Source organism: Asparagus officinalis, chromosome 7 (genome assembly GCF_001876935.1).
Source record: "Asparagus officinalis chromosome 7, Aspof.V1, whole genome shotgun sequence".
Classification (NCBI taxonomy): Eukaryota; Viridiplantae; Streptophyta; class Magnoliopsida; order Asparagales; family Asparagaceae; genus Asparagus; species Asparagus officinalis.
Window position 1 is genome coordinate 119,765,859 of NC_033800.1, and position 22,557 is coordinate 119,788,415.

Below are 22,557 nucleotides of genomic sequence, written 5' to 3' on the forward strand. Positions count from 1 at the left end.
GACTGGAGAGCGTCAGGCTCAGATGTTCTTGGCTGGGCTTCGCCCTAATCTCCGACGGTACCTCGTGTCGAGGAGATTTTATTCAGTCCGGGAGGTGGCTTCATATAAAGTTTGAAAATAATTTCTAATAAGTAAATGATGAGTAGTAGCATTCAGGGTGGTTCCATCATCTAAGTCTATAACCTGTCCACCATACAATGACTGTAACAAACTTCGAAGGCCAATATCCTTCAAGCATGGATCAATAAGAACCCTCAAACCAAAAATATGAGGAATAGGCCTAAAATACTTATTAAATTTGCTCTCCATTTCAAAAACCATAGGTCCAAAAGTAGCATCCAAACGATATTTATCAAAAATTTTTTGAATATTTAAAATTTGTAAAGCAGCTAAAGTAATGGTTGGATAATAACAGCCAGATAATAACATGGTAGCATCATAAAAAACTTGTAACATTTCATTTAAATTACATATAACTGTCCATTCATCTTCAGTTATTCCATAAGTGCTACCAGAACTAGAACTAGAAGCATAATAGTTTATAAAATCAGTTATAATGTCTTTATATTCTATTGCTACACTTAACATTGCATATGTGGAATTCCACCTATGGTCAACATCTTTTGGAATTAGTCTAGGCTTTACATTTTTTCTTTTACAAAATTGTTTCCATCTTTTAAGTCTTTGTTCAGAAGCACTATGCATGTAAGCAACTGTTCTAACCTTTTCTATCATGGGTTTAATTTCAGTAAATGCACTTTGAACAATTAAATTTAAAATATGACAGATGCACCTAATATGAAAAAGATCACCATGACATGGCAATGATAAAGATGATCTGATAAAATCAACAGCTACATTGTTATTACTTGCATTATCTAGTGAAAGAGAAAATATTCTTTGTGAAATTTCTAATTTCATAAGTTCTTCAATTATTAAATTTGCAACATTAGCACCAGTATGTGACTCTTCTATTGCAATAAAAGAAACAACTCTTTTAAACATTTGCCAATTTTCATCAATCCAGTGTGCTGTGATACATAAATATCCAGTTTGTGCTCTAGATGTCCAAATATCAGAAGTTAAAGAAAATTTACAGTTTAAATTTTTAAAATAAGAAATTATTTTTCCTTGTTCCTCCTGATAATATTTTAAAATATCACGTTGACAGGTTTGACGAGAAAATTTTTTAAATGCAGGATAAAAACCATCTCTAAACATATCTTCAAATTCATCATCTTCTACTAATTTAAAAGGAAGGTTTTTAAGAATGATAAACCTGATTACGCATTTCCTGGCTCTGGCAGCGTCATAGTTCCAACTACCGAGACTACCAGAAGAGGAGGATTGAGAAATCATGGATTGTCGGATATCACCTTGAGGAGTCTGGCCTTTGTTGTGTTTATCTAAATGACGTTTGAGGTGGTTGGTGCCGCTCTTATGATGAGCTTGAAAAATATTGCCTCATAAAGCACACTTAGCCTTCTGGGTGAGGATCCTACCGTGTTCATCCTTGGTGACGTCGATCTTCTCGTAAAAATTCCACACATCGGATCTTGGCCGTTTAGGAGCTCTTGGTGCAGATTCGTCGCCACCGGATTCGAGATTAACTTCGGTAGGAGGACTCATAGTAGGAGGACTCATAGTAGGAGGACTCAATTCAGGATCGGGAGATATGTTTTGCTCTTCATAATCAGATCCGGAAGCCATTTGATGAAAGGATTAGAATGTATAAATAAGAGAGTATAAGAGTATAAGAGAGAGTATAAGTGTATAAATAAGAGTATAAGAGTATAAGAGAGAGTATAAGAGTATAAGAGAGAATAGATGAGTTTTTGGTGTGAAGAAAACAAATGAAAACCCCTCTCTATTTATAGAACCAGCCCCCTAGGCAAATGACCAAAATAACCTCACAAATAGCCGTTTTTTGACCGTTTTTGGGGGCAAAACGGTCAAAAGGCCAAATCTGACCGTTACGGCCGGGCCGGGCCGGCCGTTTTCACACAACGGTCACCATTGGTGACCGTTGTGGCCAAAACGACCGGGCCGGGCCGGCCCGGCCCGGTAACAACGGCCAGATTGGCCCTTTGACCGTTTTGCCCCCAAAACGGTATAAAAACGGCTATTTTGTGAGGTTATTTTGGTCATTTACCTAGGGGGCTGGTTCTATAAATAGAGGGGGGTTTTCATTTGTTTTCTTCACACCAAAAACTCATCTCTTCTCTCTTATACCCTTATACTCTCTCTTATACTCTTATACTCTCTTATTTATACTTTCTAATCCTTTCATCAAATGGCTTCCGGATCTGATTATGAAGAGCAAAACATATCTCCCGATCCTGAATTGAGTCCTCCTACTGTGAGTCCTCCTACCGAAGTTAATCTCGAATCCTGTGGCGACGAATCTGCACCAAGAGCTCCTAAACGGCCAAGATCCGATGTGTGGAATTTTTACGAGAAGATCGACGTCACCAAGGATGAACACGGTAGGATCCTCACCCAGAAGGCTAAGTGTGCTTTGTGCGGCAAGATTTTTCAAGCTCATCATAAGAGCGGCACCAATCACCTCAAACGCCATTTAGATAAACACAACAAAGGCCAGCCTCCTCAAGGTGATATCCGACAATCCATGATTTCTCAATCCTCCTCTTCTGGTAGTCTCGGTAGTTGGAACTATGACGCTGCCAGAGCTAGGAAATGCGTAATCAGGTTTATCATTCTTAAAAACCTTCCTTTTAAATTAGTAGAAGATGATGAATTTGAAGATATGTTTAGAGATGGTTTTTATCCTGCATTTAAAAAATTTTCTCGTCAAACCTGCCAACGTGATATTGCAATAAGGTGCTATACTTTGCCTGAAGCTTCGAAATTGGGCGAGGACCGGCCGACGCGGCGGATGATCGGCCTATTACGACGACGCGTCGGTCGCCGAGTGTTCTCGTCGCGCGGAAAAAAACTGAAATGGTCGCGACGACTCGGAGCTCAGAATTTCCAGAGAGCGTAAGGTGCTATACTTTGGCCATAAGGTGCTATACTTTGCAATAAGGTGCTATACTTTGCCTGAAGCTTCGAAATTGGGCGAGGACCGGCCGACGCGGCGGATGATCGGCCTATTACGACGACGCGTCGGTCGCCGAGTGTTCTCGTCGCGCGGAAAAAAACTGAAATGGTCGCGACGACTCGGAGCTCAGAATTTCCAGAGAGCGTAAGGTGCTATACTTTGGCCATAAGGTGCTATACTTTGCAATAAGGTGCTATACTTTGCCTGAAGCTTCGAAATTGGGCGAGGACCGGCCGACGCGGCGGATGATCGGCCTATTACGACGACGCGTCGGTCGCCGAGTGTTCTCGTCGCGCGGAAAAAAACTGAAATGGTCGCGACGACTCGGAGCTCAGAATTTCCAGAGAGCGTAAGGTGCTATACTTTGGCCATAAGGTGCTATACTTTGCAATAAGGTGCTATACTTTGCCTGAAGCTTCGAAATTGGGCGAGGACCGGCCGACGCGGCGGATGATCGGCCTATTACGACGACGCGTCGGTCGCCGAGTGTTCTCGTCGCGCGGAAAAAAACTGAAATGGTCGCGACGACTCGGAGCTCAGAATTTCCAGAGAGCGTAAGGTGCTATACTTTGGCCATAAGGTGCTATACTTTGCAATAAGGTGCTATACTTTGCCTGAAGCTTCGAAATTGGGCGAGGACCGGCCGACGCGGCGGATGATCGGCCTATTACGACGACGCGTCGGTCGCCGAGTGTTCTCGTCGCGCGGAAAAAAACTGAAATGGTCGCGACGACTCGGAGCTCAGAATTTCCAGAGAGCGTAAGGTGCTATACTTTGGCCATAAGGTGCTATACTTTGCAATAAGGTGCTATACTTTGCCTGAAGCTTCGAAATTGGGCGAGGACCGGCCGACGCGGCGGATGATCGGCCTATTACGACGACGCGTCGGTCGCCGAGTGTTCTCGTCGCGCGGAAAAAAACTGAAATGGTCGCGACGACTCGGAGCTCAGAATTTCCAGAGAGCGTAAGGTGCTATACTTTGGCCATAAGGTGCTATACTTTGCAATAAGGTGCTATACTTTGCCTGAAGCTTCGAAATTGGGCGAGGACCGGCCGACGCGGCGGATGATCGGCCTATTACGACGACGCGTCGGTCGCCGAGTGTTCTCGTCGCGCGGAAAAAAACTGAAATGGTCGCGACGACTCGGAGCTCAGAATTTCCAGAGAGCGTAAGGTGCTATACTTTGGCCATAAGGTGCTATACTTTGCAATAAGGTGCTATACTTTGCCTGAAGCTTCGAAATTGGGCGAGGACCGGCCGACGCGGCGGATGATCGGCCTATTACGACGACGCGTCGGTCGCCGAGTGTTCTCGTCGCGCGGAAAAAAACTGAAATGGTCGCGACGACTCGGAGCTCAGAATTTCCAGAGAGCGTAAGGTGCTATACTTTGGCCATAAGGTGCTATACTTTGCAATAAGGTGCTATACTTTGCCTGAAGCTTCGAAATTGGGCGAGGACCGGCCGACGCGGCGGATGATCGGCCTATTACGACGACGCGTCGGTCGCCGAGTGTTCTCGTCGCGCGGAAAAAAACTGAAATGGTCGCGACGACTCGGAGCTCAGAATTTCCAGAGAGCGTAAGGTGCTATACTTTGGCCATAAGGTGCTATACTTTGCAATAAGGTGCTATACTTTGCCTGAAGCTTCGAAATTGGGCGAGGACCGGCCGACGCGGCGGATGATCGGCCTATTACGACGACGCGTCGGTCGCCGAGTGTTCTCGTCGCGCGGAAAAAAACTGAAATGGTCGCGACGACTCGGAGCTCAGAATTTCCAGAGAGCGTAAGGTGCTATACTTTGGCCATAAGGTGCTATACTTTGCAATAAGGTGCTATACTTTGCCTGAAGCTTCGAAATTGGGCGAGGACCGGCCGACGCGGCGGATGATCGGCCTATTACGACGACGCGTCGGTCGCCGAGTGTTCTCGTCGCGCGGAAAAAAACTGAAATGGTCGCGACGACTCGGAGCTCAGAATTTCCAGAGAGCGTAAGGTGCTATACTTTGGCCATAAGGTGCTATACTTTGCAATAAGGTGCTATACTTTGCCTGAAGCTTCGAAATTGGGCGAGGACCGGCCGACGCGGCGGATGATCGGCCTATTACGACGACGCGTCGGTCGCCGAGTGTTCTCGTCGCGCGGAAAAAAACTGAAATGGTCGCGACGACTCGGAGCTCAGAATTTCCAGAGAGCGTAAGGTGCTATACTTTGGCCATAAGGTGCTATACTTTGCAATAAGGTGCTATACTTTGCCTGAAGCTTCGAAATTGGGCGAGGACCGGCCGACGCGGCGGATGATCGGCCTATTACGACGACGCGTCGGTCGCCGAGTGTTCTCGTCGCGCGGAAAAAAACTGAAATGGTCGCGACGACTCGGAGCTCAGAATTTCCAGAGAGCGTAAGGTGCTATACTTTGGCCATAAGGTGCTATACTTTGCAATAAGGTGCTATACTTTGCCTGAAGCTTCGAAATTGGGCGAGGACCGGCCGACGCGGCGGATGATCGGCCTATTACGACGACGCGTCGGTCGCCGAGTGTTCTCGTCGCGCGGAAAAAAACTGAAATGGTCGCGACGACTCGGAGCTCAGAATTTCCAGAGAGCGTAAGGTGCTATACTTTGGCCATAAGGTGCTATACTTTGCAATAAGGTGCTATACTTTGCCTGAAGCTTCGAAATTGGGCGAGGACCGGCCGACGCGGCGGATGATCGGCCTATTACGACGACGCGTCGGTCGCCGAGTGTTCTCGTCGCGCGGAAAAAAACTGAAATGGTCGCGACGACTCGGAGCTCAGAATTTCCAGAGAGCGTAAGGTGCTATACTTTGGCCATAAGGTGCTATACTTTGCAATAAGGTGCTATACTTTGCCTGAAGCTTCGAAATTGGGCGAGGACCGGCCGACGCGGCGGATGATCGGCCTATTACGACGACGCGTCGGTCGCCGAGTGTTCTCGTCGCGCGGAAAAAAACTGAAATGGTCGCGACGACTCGGAGCTCAGAATTTCCAGAGAGCGTAAGGTGCTATACTTTGGCCATAAGGTGCTATACTTTGCAATAAGGTGCTATACTTTGCCTGAAGCTTCGAAATTGGGCGAGGACCGGCCGACGCGGCGGATGATCGGCCTATTACGACGACGCGTCGGTCGCCGAGTGTTCTCGTCGCGCGGAAAAAAACTGAAATGGTCGCGACGACTCGGAGCTCAGAATTTCCAGAGAGCGTAAGGTGCTATACTTTGGCCATAAGGTGCTATACTTTGCAATAAGGTGCTATACTTTGCCTGAAGCTTCGAAATTGGGCGAGGACCGGCCGACGCGGCGGATGATCGGCCTATTACGACGACGCGTCGGTCGCCGAGTGTTCTCGTCGCGCGGAAAAAAACTGAAATGGTCGCGACGACTCGGAGCTCAGAATTTCCAGAGAGCGTAAGGTGCTATACTTTGGCCATAAGGTGCTATACTTTGCAATAAGGTGCTATACTTTGCCTGAAGCTTCGAAATTGGGCGAGGACCGGCCGACGCGGCGGATGATCGGCCTATTACGACGACGCGTCGGTCGCCGAGTGTTCTCGTCGCGCGGAAAAAAACTGAAATGGTCGCGACGACTCGGAGCTCAGAATTTCCAGAGAGCGTAAGGTGCTATACTTTGGCCATAAGGTGCTATACTTTGCAATAAGGTGCTATACTTTGCCTGAAGCTTCGAAATTGGGCGAGGACCGGCCGACGCGGCGGATGATCGGCCTATTACGACGACGCGTCGGTCGCCGAGTGTTCTCGTCGCGCGGAAAAAAACTGAAATGGTCGCGACGACTCGGAGCTCAGAATTTCCAGAGAGCGTAAGGTGCTATACTTTGGCCATAAGGTGCTATACTTTGCAATAAGGTGCTATACTTTGCCTGAAGCTTCGAAATTGGGCGAGGACCGGCCGACGCGGCGGATGATCGGCCTATTACGACGACGCGTCGGTCGCCGAGTGTTCTCGTCGCGCGGAAAAAAACTGAAATGGTCGCGACGACTCGGAGCTCAGAATTTCCAGAGAGCGTAAGGTGCTATACTTTGGCCATAAGGTGCTATACTTTGCAATAAGGTGCTATACTTTGCCTGAAGCTTCGAAATTGGGCGAGGACCGGCCGACGCGGCGGATGATCGGCCTATTACGACGACGCGTCGGTCGCCGAGTGTTCTCGTCGCGCGGAAAAAAACTGAAATGGTCGCGACGACTCGGAGCTCAGAATTTCCAGAGAGCGTAAGGTGCTATACTTTGGCCATAAGGTGCTATACTTTGCAATAAGGTGCTATACTTTGCCTGAAGCTTCGAAATTGGGCGAGGACCGGCCGACGCGGCGGATGATCGGCCTATTACGACGACGCGTCGGTCGCCGAGTGTTCTCGTCGCGCGGAAAAAAACTGAAATGGTCGCGACGACTCGGAGCTCAGAATTTCCAGAGAGCGTAAGGTGCTATACTTTGGCCATAAGGTGCTATACTTTGCAATAAGGTGCTATACTTTGCCTGAAGCTTCGAAATTGGGCGAGGACCGGCCGACGCGGCGGATGATCGGCCTATTACGACGACGCGTCGGTCGCCGAGTGTTCTCGTCGCGCGGAAAAAAACTGAAATGGTCGCGACGACTCGGAGCTCAGAATTTCCAGAGAGCGTAAGGTGCTATACTTTGGCCATAAGGTGCTATACTTTGCAATAAGGTGCTATACTTTGCCTGAAGCTTCGAAATTGGGCGAGGACCGGCCGACGCGGCGGATGATCGGCCTATTACGACGACGCGTCGGTCGCCGAGTGTTCTCGTCGCGCGGAAAAAAACTGAAATGGTCGCGACGACTCGGAGCTCAGAATTTCCAGAGAGCGTAAGGTGCTATACTTTGGCCATAAGGTGCTATACTTTGCAATAAGGTGCTATACTTTGCCTGAAGCTTCGAAATTGGGCGAGGACCGGCCGACGCGGCGGATGATCGGCCTATTACGACGACGCGTCGGTCGCCGAGTGTTCTCGTCGCGCGGAAAAAAACTGAAATTGTCGCGACGACTCGGAGCTCAGAATTTCCAGAGAGCGTAAGGTGCTATACTTTGGCCATAAGGTGCTATACTTTGCAATAAGGTGCTATACTTTGCCTGAAGCTTCGAAATTGGGCGAGGACCGGCCGACGCGGCGGATGATCGGCCTATTACGACGACGCGTCGGTCGCCGAGTGTTCTCGTCGCGCGGAAAAAAACTGAAATTGTCGCGACGACTCGGAGCTCAGAATTTCCAGAGAGCGTAAGGTGCTATACTTTGGCCATAAGGTGCTATACTTTGCAATAAGGTGCTATACTTTGCCTGAAGCTTCGAAATTGGGCGAGGACCGGCCGACGCGGCGGATGATCGGCCTATTACGACGACGCGTCGGTCGCCGAGTGTTCTCGTCGCGCGGAAAAAAACTGAAATTGTCGCGACGACTCGGAGCTCAGAATTTCCAGAGAGCGTAAGGTGCTATACTTTGGTCATAAGGTGCTATACTTTGCAACAAGGTGCTATACTTTGGCCATAAGGTGCTATACTTTGCAATAAGGTGCTATACTTTGCCTGAAGCTTCGAAATTGGGCGAGGACCGGCCGACGCGGCGGATGATCGGCCTATTACGACGACGCGTCGGTCGCCGAGTGTTCTCGTCGCGTGGAAAAAAACTGAAATGGTCGCGACGACTCGGAGCTCAGAATTTCCAGAGAGCGTAAGGTGCTATACTTTGGCCATAAGGTGCTATACTTTGCAATAAGGTGCTATACTTTGCCTGAAGCTTCGAAATTGGGCGAGGACCGGCCGACGCGGCGGATGATCGGCCTATTACGACGACGCGTCGGTCGCCGAGTGTTCTCGTCGCGCGGAAAAAAACTGAAATGGTCGCGACGACTCGGAGCTCAGAATTTCCAGAGAGCGTAAGGTGCTATACTTTGGCCATAAGGTGCTATACTTTGCAATAAGGTGCTATACTTTGACTGAAGCTTCGAAATTGGTCGAGGACCGGCCGACGCGGCGGATGATCGGCCTATTACGACGACGCGTCGGTCGCCGAGTGTTCTCGTCGCGCGGAAAAAAACTGAAATGGTCGCGACGACTCGGAGCTCAGAATTTCCAGAGAGCGTAAGGTGCTATACTTTGGCCATAAGGTGCTATACTTTGCAATAAGGTGCTATACTTTGCCTGAAGCTTCGAAATTGGGCAAGGACCGGCCGACGCGGCGGATGATCGGCCTATTACGACGACGCGTCGGTCGCCGAGTGTTCTCGTCGCGCGGAAAAAAACTGAAATGGTCGCGACGACTCGGAGCTCAGAATTTCCAGAGCGTAAGGTGCTATACTTTGGCCATAAGGTGCTATACTTTTGCCATAAGGTGCTATACTTTACAATAATGTGCTATATTTTGGCCATAAGGTGCTATACTTTGTAATAAGGTGCTATACTTTGGCCATAAGGTGCTATACTTTGCAACAAGGTGCTATACTTTGGCCATAAGGTGCTATACTTTGCAACAAGGTGCTATACTTTGGCCATAAGGTGCTATACTTTGCAATAAGGTGCTATACTTTGCCTGAAGCTTCGAAATTGGTCGAGGACCGGCCGACGCGGCGGATGATCGGCCTATTACGACGACGCGTCGGTCGCCGAGTGTTCTCGTCGTGTGGATAAAAACTGAAATGGTCGCGACGACTCGGAGCTCAGAATTCCAGAGAGCGTAAGGTGCTATACTTTGGCCATAAGGTGCTATACTTTGGCCATATGGTGCTATACTTTGTAATAAGGTGCTATACTTTGGCTTTTCTCGCCGCGGGGAAAAAAACTGAAATGGTTCGCGACGACTCGGAGCTCAGAATTTCCAGAGAGCGTAAGGTGCTATACTTTGGCCATAAGGTGCTATACTTTGGCCATATGGTGCTATACTTTGTAATAAGGTGCTATACTTTGGCTATAATGTGCTATACTATGCATTAAGGTGCTATACTTTGACTGAAGCTTCGAAATTGGTCGAGGACCCGACGCGGCGGATGATCGGCCTATTACGACGACGCGTCGGTCGCCGAGTGTTCTCGCCGCGGGGAAAAAAACTGAAATGGTTCGCGACGACTCGGAGCTCAGAATTTCCAGAGAGCGTAAGGTGCTATACTTTGGCCATAAGGTGCTATACTTTGCAATAAGGTGCTATACTTTGCCTGAAGCTTCGAAATTGGGCGAGGACCGGCCGACGCGGCGGATGATCGGCCTATTACGACGACGCGTCGGTCGCCGAGTGTTCTCGCCGCGGGGAAAAAAACCGAAATGGTTCGCGACAACTCGGAGCTCAGAATACTCGATTTCGGATTTTTTTCTCCGCGACAGAACACTCGATTTCGGTTTTTTTCAGTTTTTTTCTCCGCGACAGAACACTCGATTTCGGATACACAAGCTAATTAAAGTAGTTACACCACAACACAAATAGATATAACAATAAAACTAACTGAAATAACATTAAAACTACTGAAGTAATTACACAAAAGTTACAATAATCAAAATAGTTTGTTTTTTGATCTTCACCACCAAAACATAATCAACCCATAATAACTGAAGTAGTTACACAAAATTTACAATAATCAAAATAGTTTGTTTTTTGATCTTCACCACCAAAACGTAATCAACCTATAATAGGTCCATGAAGATCACAATCAAACTGATTTGAAAATATTCAAAAGCATGATATTTCAATCAGCTATTGGTTGGTTACATGTTCGTCGATTGTGACCGAACTCCTTACATCGGCTACACTTCAACATTCTAGAAGGATTTAGTCCAGAAGGGATCCGCTTTGTTTTTGGCCTTCCTCTACGAATCGAGGTTAATGGAGGTCTAATCTCCATATTCTCATCCGTTATAATTGGCTTCTCATCATCAGGAATTGGATATATGGGAAAGGAGTAACACTTGCGGTACACCTCCGTGCTGAAATAGTCAGAAATATATGGATACAATAGCTGATCTTTGTGCCTGATTACGGCGGCCGCATGCTTGCAAGGTAGTCCAAGAACTTGCCATTGGTGACAAATACATGTGTGGTACTCCAAATTCACTCTAACAGATGGGGAATCATATACTTCATACAGAATCGACGTAGAAGGATTAACATGAAGACAACGTGCACCCTCGTTGATCAGGACAAGATGCTCCTCTACACTAGGAACAAGTGGTGTAGTCCATTTGTTGGATTCCTCACGTCTATCGTAGCTCATTTTCATCATCTTCACCCGGATGTGATCAACCAACTGCGCTATCGGTAAAAATCGGGCTTCCTTAATCCATGCGTTGAAGAACTCGGCTAGATTTAAGGTTAACCACCCATGCCTGCAACCATGTTATAGCTATAGGATTATTCAAATGTTATACATGTTCAAACACACATATCAGAGAGTTCAATCACAAAGACCAAAAATATGTAAAAATGGTGACCTCTTTCCAGGAAAATAACAATTAGCCCAGTTTTGTGGGCTCATATTCAACATTTCAATATTCAGCATTTCAATGAAAGCAACAGATGACTTATTAGCTCGTTGCATTCATGTTGATAAGCATGCATTGTGTAGGCATATGCATCTCTCTTCATAATATGAACACAGTCATCCCTAAGTGGCGTTGGTAACCCTTTCTTTGACAAGTTGTTCTTATAATTGGTCATAAAATGGCGGATGCAATAACTGTGATATGAACAAGGGAAGCAATTCTTGACGGAATTTTGAAGTCCTTTGTCTCGATCAGAGATTATAACCAGCTCATCATTCGGAGTATATGGATCATCTGAATTGTACAATACGTCACGAATGCATTCAAGGAACCACTCCCAATTGCTCTCATTCTCGGTTCCACAAATACAAAGAGCGACAGGAAACATTCCTCCATCTCCATTCAAAGCAGTAGCAGCAAGTAGAGTTCCCTTGTACCTATCAAAAAGATGGGTGCCATCCAAGAATAAAATTGGTCTACATCCCTCGACAAAACCCTTCCAACAAGCATAATATGAGATAAAAAATCTAGTAAATCTGCCATCTTCATGTTCTAGATGGACGATTGATCCTGGGTTAGTTTCCATAACTTTATCCTTGTACCATCTAAGTTGTTCATATGAATGTTTTGCATACCCATATAACTCCTGTTGAGCAAGCTCTTTCCCACACCAAGCTCTTCCATAGGGGATATCAACGCCAAACTCTCTCAGAAGCTTCTTTTTAAGATCAATTGCGCGGTAGGTGGGTTGTTCTTTTAGTATGGATTTCACAATATTTGCAACCCACTTACGAGATGCCCGTGGATGTCCCTTCTCTCCTATGCCTCCTCCGAGACAACTATGTGCACGACCAATTTTCTTCACGTAAAACCGTTTGCAGTCTGTACGATGGTTACAATGGACCATCCATTCACAATCAGCACCTTTGCATTTTACTATCAATCGTCTAGGTTCATTTTTCAAATAAGCAAAGTTAAAACCGAGAGCAATTGAGTAATTTCCAAGACTTTGCCTTAGATGTTCAACATCATTAAATTCTTGTCCGACACTTCTAATGGCATGATACCATGAAATAGGAATCTGAATACTAGATCTCTCAACTTCACGTAATGCATTTTGTGAATTGGATGGATTATGCGTCGAGGATGCATGTTGTTCCGAAAGAGATATGGTAGGATTCCTGCAAACATAAAGCAGTTACCTTATAAGACTAGCAATTAGAAACATTAATGAAAATTCTTATCTAGTACTACAGCTAATTGCCGACATATTATATCGTCATAATTTTTCTTTGAACTACAGAGAAATTAAATAAACATGGATTAATTTTGTGAAATATGGACCTCACAATATACAATAAGTTCTTACCTTATGTGAATGGTGTTTTCCTCTAGACCAAATAATGTATCTCGATCTATGTCAACATGCATCTTAACTATCTTCTTCTTGCAACTTAGATGTACATCGAACATTGTTGACAAATCGACGTCATCATGGACACGTACAAACAATTCTTCTGTATATGGGACTTCATAAGTCAGCTTCACTGGGCTTGAAAAAAAAGCAATTCTACTTTGCACCTCGGCCACTAAATTACTGAAAGTCCCCTTGATATTCATTGGAATCAAATGATTGTTTCCTCTAAAGTCCATAATTGCACAATATAGCTCTTCTTCCATTACTGAAATTCATAAAAAATAAAATAAGTGGGGAACTAACTAACAATCAAATATTACCAAACAAACACAAGTCTAACATGCATTTTCTTATTGTATACGATATAATTCAACATCGGCATTCAATATGCAATTCTCTATATTTCTATACAATATAATTCAATATTCATTCCTAAATATTCAAAGACCACATTTTTCTACATTCTATAGAAATGAGGAACAAATGATTTTTATTTTGTGAATCAAATAAAGAAAATATAGAACGGGTACATTGCTTAGCTTTTCATAGTACTTTTTAAAGAAAGTATATCACTTTCCTAACTCTCACTACAAATGATGTAATCAACAGAATTAGGGTTTTCTCATGAGAAAATAGTAGTCTCAACATGATAAAGGTTTTCTCATTTAAAAATTTAGACATTTCAACAAATCAAGATATAAAGATGGGATCTCAATCACTTTATAGTTACCTTTAAATGTCTTCTTTTACTGCAAGAAACGAACATGAGATCTCAACCACTGATCTGATGTAGGATTAATGTCTTCTATGAAGAGAAATATTAATGGAGGAGAGAGATTTCTCAAGAAGAGAGGAGAAATTAATGGAGGAGAGAGAGAAGGAGAGAGTAATTGAAGATGGGGACCAAATTGGGGGTTTGTGAAGAGTGAGTGTAGCCCGCCCTTTTCTCCCGCCATTGTCGCCATTAATGCCTACTGTTGACGGTGATGAGAAGAAGAGAGAAAGGGCAAAGTCGGGTTTCTTTATTTTGGGGAAAATACAGTATAGAGATAGAGAGGTATAAGGAGCATTGGGTTTAAAACTAAGCCAAATGGGTATAATGGGTTTATTGATGTTCAGTAAAGTGGATGAGATTTAAAATAATTGGGGGTAAAACTTTGGGTTAAAAGAGGATTTTCCCAAATAAATAATGGTGATGAAAGACTTGTCTTCGCACAACTGTGAACTTTCCACCAGAGAAGGGAACATCGCGGAGAAGACATGACTTGTCTTGTCACCAATTTTAGCTTCCAGTCCAGGGAAGGAAACATCGCCGCATGTGCCGCTCTACCCCACTACGGAGACCACCTCTTTCGACCATTCAAACCTCTCTCCATAAAAAAATAAAAAATAACACTCGCCCCCATGTCTTCAAGAATCGCTCAAACCTCAAAAGAACCTTTAAAAAATGGTACTTCAGAATCTTTTATGGTTTAATAATCCAAGATTATAGGTCTAACCTCCCTCCTAATCTTCCATCTCCTCTTCCTCCATTCAGCCGCTGACTACCCCATCCTCCAACCCATAAAGGCAAACTGCACGGGCCTGTCCTACACCCAAAACAGCCCCTTCGCCACCAGCCTCGCCGCCGTCCTCTCCTCCCTCACCGCCAAGTCGTCGTCATCCAACTCCGCCGTCTCCAACGTTACAACCAGAAGCAGTTCGGACCATGTATACGGTCTTTTCATGTGCCAAGGCGACCTTGCCGGGTCAGACTGCCAGACATGTGTCAGGGCTGCTGCCACTGCGATCACCAACAACAGCTGTCCAACATCACGCCAGGCCGTCATCTGGTATGATAGCTGCGAACTCCGTTTACTCCGACTTCAACTTCTTCGGCATCCCCGACACAGCTGGATTCAACATGAGCAATCCCAGCCAAAAGACGAGCTCTCGAGAGCCGTTTGCAGTTGTGGCTGACCTCGTGAAGTCCTCACCACTCAACAAACCGCTAATGTTTGCCTCGAAGGCGTTGGTGAACGACGACGACAGTATTTATGCGCTCGCTCAGTGCAGTGATGACCTTAGCGTCGATGGTTGCAGAGAGTGCCTGACAACGATATTGGCTGATATCAAGAATTGCTGCACGCAATGGAGGGGGTGGCGGTACTTGGCGACTAGCTGCTGGGTGAGGTACGAGTACACACCTTTCCTTAAAAACTTGAATGGAACTCCCACAGTGATCACTCAATATAGCTGTTCAGACTCCACTTTCCCATCAAATAGTCTTGCAATAGTCGAATCAAATCTCAACAATCTTCTGCAAATTCTGACAACCAATGCTCAGACGAGCGGTTTCTATAACACCACTGTTGGAGAGAACAAAGACCAGCTCTACGGCCTAGCCCTCTGCCGGGGGGACCTCATCCCACCCAGTAACGATTGCAATAATAGGAGACTGCCCGAATAACACACAAGGGATCAAATGGTACGGGAAATGCCTCATGAGATATTCCAACAGCAACTTCTTCGGGGTGGTGGATTTGGCTGGGCAGACTCTATCAAGCTGCCAGTGATGACACGATCAAGTTTGCTAGGGGCCTCGTGGAGCAAGCCTCGAATAATCCACTGATGGTTGCCGGTGGAGAAGAGCCAGTTACCAGTGATCAGTCGTCGGGCTATGTTTTGTTGCAGTGCACAAGAGATCTTAATAGTGAAGGCTGCAAGAACTGCTTAGAATTCGGGTTGAGCCAAGTTGGTGCTAATTGCAAACCAACTAACGGGTGGCAGTATCTATCAGGAAGCTGCACGCTGAGGTACGAGGTTTTTCCCTTCTTCAACACTTCGGCAATATCAACTCCTGGATCTCCACCGATAGCTTCTCCACAGGGCGAAGAAGGTTTGCGTCTTTTCCGTTAGTCAAACCTGATATTTTATTTGGAACTTTACAAAATAAAATAAAGAACGGATAAAGGGAATATTAATCCTTTAAAAGTTACAAGTGCGACACTCAAGGAACAGCTTTTCACAACATAACTAGTTTAGCTGTGCTCAGCTACCAAAATGGCATTTACACAATAAATAAAATTTATACACCTAGATCCATTATAACCTGCATGTTTTGAAGGTCCCCTACATAGAAACAAGGGTTGGTTGCGAATCGACAACTGTAGTACCACTCAATCGCAAAGAGCTTCCATGTAGTTCTATTTGTTGTTAATAGAACCCCTGTAGTTATACTTGTTGCAAATAGACCCCTCGAGTGAATTTTTTTTACTCTTAAATAGTGAAAAATGTTTAAGGAGGTGGATAGACCCCTATAGTTCTATTGGTAAGGATAGGCATCTAATTTCTCATTTTTTTGACTTAAAAAAGATAAAAAATTCACTAAGGGGGTGTGCTCGCACTTGGCCCAAATATTATAGAGGTCTATTCACAACAAGTAGAACTATAAGGGGTCTATTCGCAACAAATAGACATACAAGGGGTCTCTTTACAGTTGGGTGATACTATAGGGGTCTGTTCGCAATTAATTCATAGTAAATAATAAAATTTGAAGACCTATCATCCAACACACCATAAGGTGGAATATGGAGCCTTCTTTCGTCGACAATCTACTAGAAAACAACCACAACAACAACAAAGTTTTTACCCTAAATTTTTGTTGGCAGCTACATGAATGCTACTCTTCCATTCAGTTCTATTTTTGGGTCATCTACTGTGTTAAGTGTTATCATATCCTTCTTAATTGCTTCCAACCAATTTCTTTTAGGTCTACAATCTAACTAGAAAAATCTCATTATCTATGAACTAGAAGCTTCCGACCACATGACTTTTTAGTTATAAATTCTTTGAGGCATGTAGCATATTGAATGGAACAGAGTGTCCATTGAGCTACCTAAATTCATGAATCCCTGAGTGCTTTCGGTTATATAATTGAAACACCACTTACAGAAACTTTCAAAATGTGTGATATATATTTATAGAACTTTCAGATTTTGTACATGTAAAATTAATGAAGTGGACTATCCAATTGCATTACACACTGCATCGGTAGTGTTAGACCCTAGAGGGGGGTGATTAGGGTCTTATGCTAATCTAATCCGATTAAATGCCAATTAAAATTAATTAACAAGTTATCCTAGCAATATGAAATACAACAAGATATGTGAGCTAGGATAAGCAATGTGAACAACAAGATATATCCTAGCAAGAGATATAGGCAATGTATATGCAAGGATATAAAACTAACACAATGTGATATATCCTATCAAATAGATATACAATATGATATATGCAAGGATATGTAACTAAGGGTGATATAAACATAAACAAGATAGTGGATCATATAAATAATGAGCTATGGACAATGGCGATATAAGATATGAACATAAATATAAATGAACGCCAAAGCACACTCAAACAAGCAATATGATCACGGAGTTCGGACCTTCCGTCCTACGTCTCCGCTCCCCACTCCCGGGGAGAAATCCACTAACACAATCCGGTTTGGAAGCCGGAACTTCTTCTACACACTCGGTTTTCTAGCTAACCGAAAACTCTACAACACACACTCTTGCAATCACACTCTACACCCACTAAGTGTTGGACCTAGCCGTGTCTCCCTCAAGTGCTCGGTTACAACCTCTCCCTAGGCACGTCAACCGACGCCACTCCTCTTGGGACGATCCCCGACTCTCACCACACACTCCTCACTCGGTGTACAAGTGTATTACAAAGTGATTCTCACAATAAGCACAAATATGACAAATGATTGTTCTCAAAACAAGGTGAGAACTCAATTAAGCACAACTCTTAGTCACAAACCCACAACCCCAAATTATACTATGAATGTAAATACAATAAGCTCAATAGGTTGTGTGTGAACAAAGAGATATAAATCAAAACTAAACTCAATGTAGTTCTAGCTTAATAACAATGATAATCAAATATATAAAAAAGCTAGAAATAGAGTTTAGAAAACTTCTCAATATATCAAGAGTTGGAGGGAGAATAGTTGAATGCCCAAACACCAATAGATGATCTCCTCAAGCTCTTGTAGAATTGAATCACAAAAACAAACTCTCAATTTGCTTAAAAGCTTTTTAAACACACTTAAACCAAACTAAAACCCTTGTTAAAAACTTTATTAAACTTGATTAAAAACTCTCTTAGTTAACTTGAAAAGACATCAGCAATGGGGTATATATACCCACTCAAAGCTCAGCCAAAAACACCCAAAACAAAAGACCAAAAGACCCAGCCAACGGTACAAAAACTAGCCGTTGGAAACAGTAAAAGCCATCGTCGGTCGACCGGAAATTCTGTCGGTCGACCGATTTGAGCTCTCGGTCGACCGGACCGGTCGACCGACGACTCTCTGGAAAAATACTGACGAATGGTCACTAGACCGGTCGACCGTACCGGTCGACCGAAAACTGACATCTCAGATTCTGAAAACTGTTTATCTGATTTTAAAATACTATTTAAAAATATCAAATAAATTCAGAAAAATGTAAAACTTTGGGGAATGATTGTAGACATGATAATACACATGCTACAAAAACTGGTTTTCTTTTGGTTTTAGAGCTGATTTTAAAACCCTGTTTAAAAATATCAAATAAATTCCAAAAAATGTAAAACTTTGGGGAATGATTGTAGACATGATAATAAACATGCTACAATGACTGGTTTCGAAAAAGGACATCCCAAATGAGAAATATCATCATTTTACAAAATAGTCCAAAACATGAAAATATGAGATACTTGAATTTTGATGTTTTGACATAAACCAACTTTTGAAACTTTGTGAAATGTTTTTATAGACTTAGTAAAACATGTATAAACTGATATTGAAGTCTACAATCTAAGAATACAATATTTTCACAAATACAATAGAAAATGAAACCTATGAGTATGTATATGAAAATATATTTGTTTCATATCTATGCAGATAAACCAAATCAAAATAATAAATATGAAACATGTAATTTCATATTTATAAACATGAAAACTAAAACTTGTGTTGTATATATATGTGACTACATATATATACAAGGAAACCAATAAAATGTGTGTGTATAGATAATTGAGCTTAGAGTACTTAACCCACATAATATAAATCCTAAACTACATTACCCAAGCAATCTTGATCTTCAATTAAGCTTGACTTGGTACACGTTGCGGATGAAGCTTGAACTTGATCTTTAACTTGAATTGTTGTATAGGCTTCAATCCGACATTCCGCCAACCTCCTTTGGATATGATCGTTGAAGCTCTATTCCATCCATCCTCCAACTACGTTGTTTGTCTACAATATATAGGAATGCACAAACACTAGACAAACAACATTAGTAGTAAATTGTTTGTAAATCATCATCAAAACAAGAAGGCCAACAGGTAGGTGGATAAATAACTAAGCAAGGGATGTGTTGGGAACCTTTAGTTAGAAAGTAACACCCAAATATAGCAACACGGAGAAGAAATGATCAGTCACTAGTTCATGAATACATTCCCGAAATGATCAGTCACTATTTTATGAATACATTCCCAGAGGAATAGCTTGTAAAAGCTTGTCATCATGCATAGCTGGATAATGTCTGAAGGACTCATTTTGCCTCGGATAATTGAAACATCACTTGATCACCAAAAACTTAGGTGATTAAAAAAAAGCTACAACCTGGAGAACTTTGATTGAAACTAGATTTCCCGCATCTTCTGATTTTTTTAATATTGAATTTTAAAGGCAAAAAGTTAGTAGAGGTCCCTTATGCATTGGTCAGATATCATCTAGGTCTTTTATATTTATGAGTCTTAAGTGAGGGTTCCTAGTGTTACCTCTGTCATAACCCTAGGTCTCTTTTACAAACTTCTATTAGATAATGATGACATGTCACTGACACGGAGGACATTAATGAAGTTACAAGTTTGTCCAGCCATGTCACTGATACGTCAGCAAGATTTAACTGAAGTTAGTTAAAAAAAAAAACTAGAGTGTAGGGACCCTAAATGAAGACTTTCAAAATACAAGGGACCTAGATGAAATTTGAGCAATACATGAGCAACCTCAACTAAAGTTTTGAGAATTTTAATTGTCTTCCTCTTTGAACAGAGATGACAAAGAACAACATGTCAAGCGCTAAGATTGCCTCCATTGTTGCACCTATTCTTGGAGCAGTTCTTTTGGGCCCTCTTCTATACTACCTATGGCGAAGGCTGAGAAGGAAAAAAGGTACATAGCTACCCCACTGTTTATTTGCTAAATTATCTTAAGTTCTTCCTTCAAGAAATATAATGCACTTTTTATTTGCTAAACTATCTTAAGTTCTTCCTTCCAGATAGAGGAAAATCTCCTTTCAGTGATATTTCAAATTTACCGGACACAGATTTGCATCTGATGGATTTGGTTACTATACAAGCAGCCACGAGTAACTTTTCCGACAGCAATAAACTTGGGGAAGGTGGCTTTGGCCCTGTTTACAAGGTATCAGATATTAATCTTACTTATGCTGGTCCCTAAATCTTTGTTTCTTAATCAACATGCAAACCTCTACGTAGGGCATACATGGCGGAAAAGAAATCGCAGTTAAGAGGCTCTCAAAAAATTCCAAACAAGGTTCTGCTGAATTCAAGAATGAAGTGAAACTAATTGCAAAACTTCAGCACAGAAACCTTGTTAGACTTTTGGCTTGCTGCGTTGAGAGAGACGAAAAACTAATAGTTTACGAATTTCTTCCCAATGGAAGCCTGGATGCCTTTCTTTGCGGTTAGTGGTCTCATTTATACATTCTTACATATTATTTCATTGACAATAAAAGCATTCACAGCTTTTTGTTTAACCATACTGTTCTCTCACTAATACAAGAATACTCCTACGATCTCAGATCCAAATAGGCGTGCTCAGCTGGATTGGTACACAAGAATACAGATAATTTCAGGAATTGCAAGGGGTATTCTCTACCTCCACGAGGACTCGAGGCTCAAAGTCATTCACAGAGATCTTAAAGCTAGCAATGTGTTGTTGGATAATGAGATGAACCCAAAGATATCAGATTTTGGCATGGCAAAGATTTATGAAGTGGACGAAACTGAAGTTAATACTAACAGAATTGTTGGAACTTAGTTTGGCATGGCAAAGATTTATGAAGTGGACGAAACTGAAGTTAATACTAACAGAATTGTTGGAACTTAGTAAGTGAATCAAATACCACTTTTGTCTAACAAAACCCTTACTTTGATGCAAAACAGCGGATACATGGCACCTGAGTACGCAATGGATGGTCTGTACTCTGAGAAGTCAGATGTGTATAGTTTTGGAGTTCTGCTACTAGAGATCATAAGTGGTGAAAAGAACGGCCGCACACATTTTGAAAGACGTGGGCAGACCCTTCTTAGATATGTGAGTTCTTTATATGCTTTAAATCACCTAAACCTGATGTTCCAAGATCCATTCTCTCAAACGAGAAGAACTGGATGCTTTATGCAGAAACTTTTAACAAATTTCATAGGAAAACGTTTTATTCATCAGCATTCTAACTGATGTCCAGTCCATTTCCATACAAAATAAAACTTAGCGTATATTAAAATTTGCAAGAATAACTATAACTAGCATTCAAGTTAAGATATTGAACTGCAAGGGCAAAGGCATGGTAACTTGTGGAATGAGAACTATACATCAGAATAACAAATTCAAATGACTCTGAACTGCACTTGACAGGCATGGCAGCTGTGGAACGAGCACAATGCAGTGGAGCTGATGGATTCATTGTTAGAAGGCTCATATCCAACAAATGAGGCAATGAAATTAATAAATATTGGCTTGTTGTGTGTCCAAGAAAATTCAGATGCAAGACCGACCATGTATTTGGTGGTTCATATGCTTCGAGCTGAGGAGATGGTTATTCGCCAGCCCACAGAACCCCCAACATTTATTAGACATAGGACATCAGCATCAAATGTTTCATCAAATACTCATTCCAGTGCTGATCACTCTATCAATACGGTGACAGAAAGTATTATTGAGCCTAGGTGATGTATTACTTTTAGCAAACATTACTGGTGTAACATAAACAAGTAGGTGGTTTCACCAACGAAATAACATGAACAACCAAAGAAGCTAGTGGATTTTGCTAGTGCTCTTGTTCTTAGGGATCGCTACGTTGATGGCTTGAGAATGATCAAAAGCAGGGACAGCCCCAAGGCTATGAACATACAAACATTACAACCCAGTGATCAGTTGATTGTTCAACTCTACAACTCAATAGTTAAACAACTCTGTGTTTTTCCCTCTCTTAGACACCGTAAAAGACCAACTCTTACCATATAGTGAACCTCATAGCCTACTGCAAATTTAAGCATTGCTGTATCACAAAAAGAAATGAAACGAAACAAGAAAAGAAATAGAAAAATGGAATCATCTTATTGATTTTTATCATCTTCCAAGGGAAAATAGATGTTTCACTGCATCGTGTATATTTCTTTGTTCACCACTCCCAGCAACTCCAAATACAATCCTAGACCTTCTGAGGAAATCATAGTCAACAATGCAGAAATGCAACCATTCCAAAAGATTCTTCCACGTCATAT

General features: G+C 43.0%; 2 protein-coding genes and 1 pseudogene across 3 annotated transcripts; 2 read left to right on the forward strand and 1 right to left on the reverse strand.

The window, feature by feature from the left end:
- LOC109847696 lies at positions 10,784-13,256 on the reverse strand. Its single transcript, XM_020416927.1, has 3 exons — positions 12,946-13,256; positions 11,717-12,757; positions 10,784-11,420 (listed from the first exon to the last, which is right to left on the reverse strand). Exons 1-3 carry the CDS (start codon positions 13,254-13,256, stop codon positions 10,784-10,786), a joined length of 1,989 nt encoding a protein of 662 aa, XP_020272516.1.
- LOC109847697 lies at positions 13,961-15,528 on the forward strand (annotated as a pseudogene).
- LOC109850450 (putative receptor-like protein kinase At4g00960) lies at positions 15,541-22,103 on the forward strand. Of its 2 annotated transcripts, XM_020420472.1 has the most exons (8): positions 15,541-15,871; positions 20,084-20,203; positions 20,310-20,455; positions 20,530-20,737; positions 20,856-21,040; positions 21,110-21,162; positions 21,220-21,370; positions 21,689-22,103. In XM_020420472.1, the coding sequence occupies exons 1-8, from the start codon at positions 15,604-15,606 to the stop codon at positions 22,001-22,003; spliced, it is 1,446 nt and encodes a 481-aa protein (XP_020276061.1). In that variant the 5' UTR covers positions 15,541-15,603; the 3' UTR covers positions 22,004-22,103. The 2 variants fall into 2 exon arrangements, with proteins under 2 accessions (XP_020276061.1, XP_020276059.1); XM_020420470.1 differs by lacking the exon at positions 21,110-21,162 and having other exon boundaries at positions 20,856-21,093.

What these genes read in the sequence shown, in the direction of transcription:
- LOC109850450 (XM_020420470.1), top strand. Translation starts at nt 15,604, where the DNA reads ATGGTTGCCGGTGGAGAAGAGCCAGTTACCAGTGATCAGTCGTCGGGC. An exon ending in AAGGCTGAGAAGGAAAAAAG is followed by an intron (nt 20,204 to 20,309) that starts GTACATAGCTAC and finishes TCTTCCTTCCAG; the next exon opens with ATAGAGGAAAATCTCCTTTC. An exon ending in GGCAGACCCTTCTTAGATAT is followed by an intron (nt 21,371 to 21,688) that starts GTGAGTTCTTTA and finishes TGCACTTGACAG; the next exon opens with GCATGGCAGCTGTGGAACGA.
- LOC109847696 (XM_020416927.1), bottom strand. Translation starts at nt 13,256, where the DNA reads ATGGAAGAAGAGCTATATTGTGCAATTATGGACTTTAGAGGAAACAAT. An exon ending in GAAAACACCATTCACATAAG is followed by an intron (nt 12,758 to 12,945) that starts GTAAGAACTTAT and finishes TTATGTTTGCAG; the next exon opens with GAATCCTACCATATCTCTTT. An exon ending in AACAACTTGTCAAAGAAAGG is followed by an intron (nt 11,421 to 11,716) that starts GTTACCAACGCC and finishes ACATGGTTGCAG; the next exon opens with GCATGGGTGGTTAACCTTAA.